At 35.1% G+C, this 1238-nt stretch overlaps 1 protein-coding gene across 1 annotated transcript; it reads right to left on the bottom strand.

The window, feature by feature from the left end:
- Positions 1-447: 447 nt before the first annotated feature.
- Positions 448-1032, bottom strand: LOC110643561 (non-specific lipid-transfer protein 2). Its single transcript, XM_021796001.2, has one exon. It carries the CDS (start codon positions 952-954, stop codon positions 661-663), a length of 294 nt encoding a protein of 97 aa, XP_021651693.1. The 5' UTR covers positions 955-1032; the 3' UTR covers positions 448-660.
- Between the last annotated feature and the right edge of the window lie 206 nt (positions 1033-1238).

Below are 1238 nucleotides of genomic sequence, written 5' to 3'. Positions count from 1 at the left end.
CCTCAACCTCTAAACGCTAGTATAAATGCTATATTATCGAACAATATAAATAAGAAATGTAATATTTTGATTATAGTCAAAATATTAAATATCACCATAAAAATTATTACAAACAGAACCTTTATCTAAAATTATCAAACCATTTTGAGAATGTTAAGGTGCATTAATTATTTTTTTTTTTTTTATTTTTAATTCTATTTAGCATAATAATTATTTTTGCTCATTTTAAATATTTTCCTCATAAAGAGTAATTAAATTAAATTAAATATAATTAATTATTTTTTTAATTATGATATAAAATCTTAATCAAGTGAATGATAAGAGTAATTAAAAATAAACTATAAGAAGTTTTGCTAACCTATCTAGGGGAAAAAAAGTTGATGTCTAAAAACAATAAAGATGAGAAAGAGTAAATAAAGAAGAAAAGAAAAGAAAAACCATAACACATACTATTAAACACAATATTACTGAAATTAATTCATATTAGCCAGCCGATTACACACCTATTGTGTAACTTCCCTTCCACATCTTATTCCGTACAACATTATCAAACTCCTACTCTTCATTTTCATACAAATACATAATATATCACTCTGCTACAGCGACTGATATAGAAGTGTAGCTATTTTTTGGAAGGGGAGCTTCATTTTAATTAGTTTCCTAACAGCTAGGGAGGGTAACCCCACAGGCATTAGCAACCTTTTTGGCACCAGGTGAGTTTACGTACTGCTTCAGGTTTGGGTTCTTCAGGTACCCACAAAGGCACGGCTTCTGCTCTCGCAATTTGCTGCAGCAAGCGCTTGACGGAGCAGTCGACGACGAGATCGCCGGCAGGCATGAGCTCAGCTGCGCAACGTTGCATGTCACTGCATTTGACAAGCGCACCTCAGTTACAAGCATCAGCGCCATCACCAAAACCACCACCCATAGGGCTGAGCCAGAAACCTTCTTCATCTTCGCGAATGATGAATTCAATTCACTGAGTGAGAAAGTGCAAGTGTGTGAGAAGAAAATGGTGTGTTAGGCCAAGAGTGAGTGAGCAGAATTTATAGAAGGCGAGGAAGGAAATGGTCCGTTACGAAAGCTCACGTGTCAAATATGCAATTCAAAGGGTCCCACAAATTTAGGGTAGTGGGTCCCACAACTTTCAATTTGGTCATAGACATGATACGTGTCTAATTGATAATTGATGTCATTTTGGTCTTTGGTAACTGCTGATTGGCTATCCACTGGGCTAT

The sequence above is a fragment of the Hevea brasiliensis genome, chromosome 9, assembly GCF_030052815.1.
Source record: "Hevea brasiliensis isolate MT/VB/25A 57/8 chromosome 9, ASM3005281v1, whole genome shotgun sequence".
Taxonomy (NCBI): Eukaryota; Viridiplantae; Streptophyta; class Magnoliopsida; order Malpighiales; family Euphorbiaceae; genus Hevea; species Hevea brasiliensis.
Note: the sequence above shows the minus strand (reverse complement) of the source record. Positions and strands in the feature narration are given on the sequence as shown.

Coding starts and splice junctions, on each gene's coding strand:
- LOC110643561 (XM_021796001.2), bottom strand. CDS start 954: ATGAAGAAGGTTTCTGGCTCAGCCCTATGGGTGGTGGTTTTGGTGATG.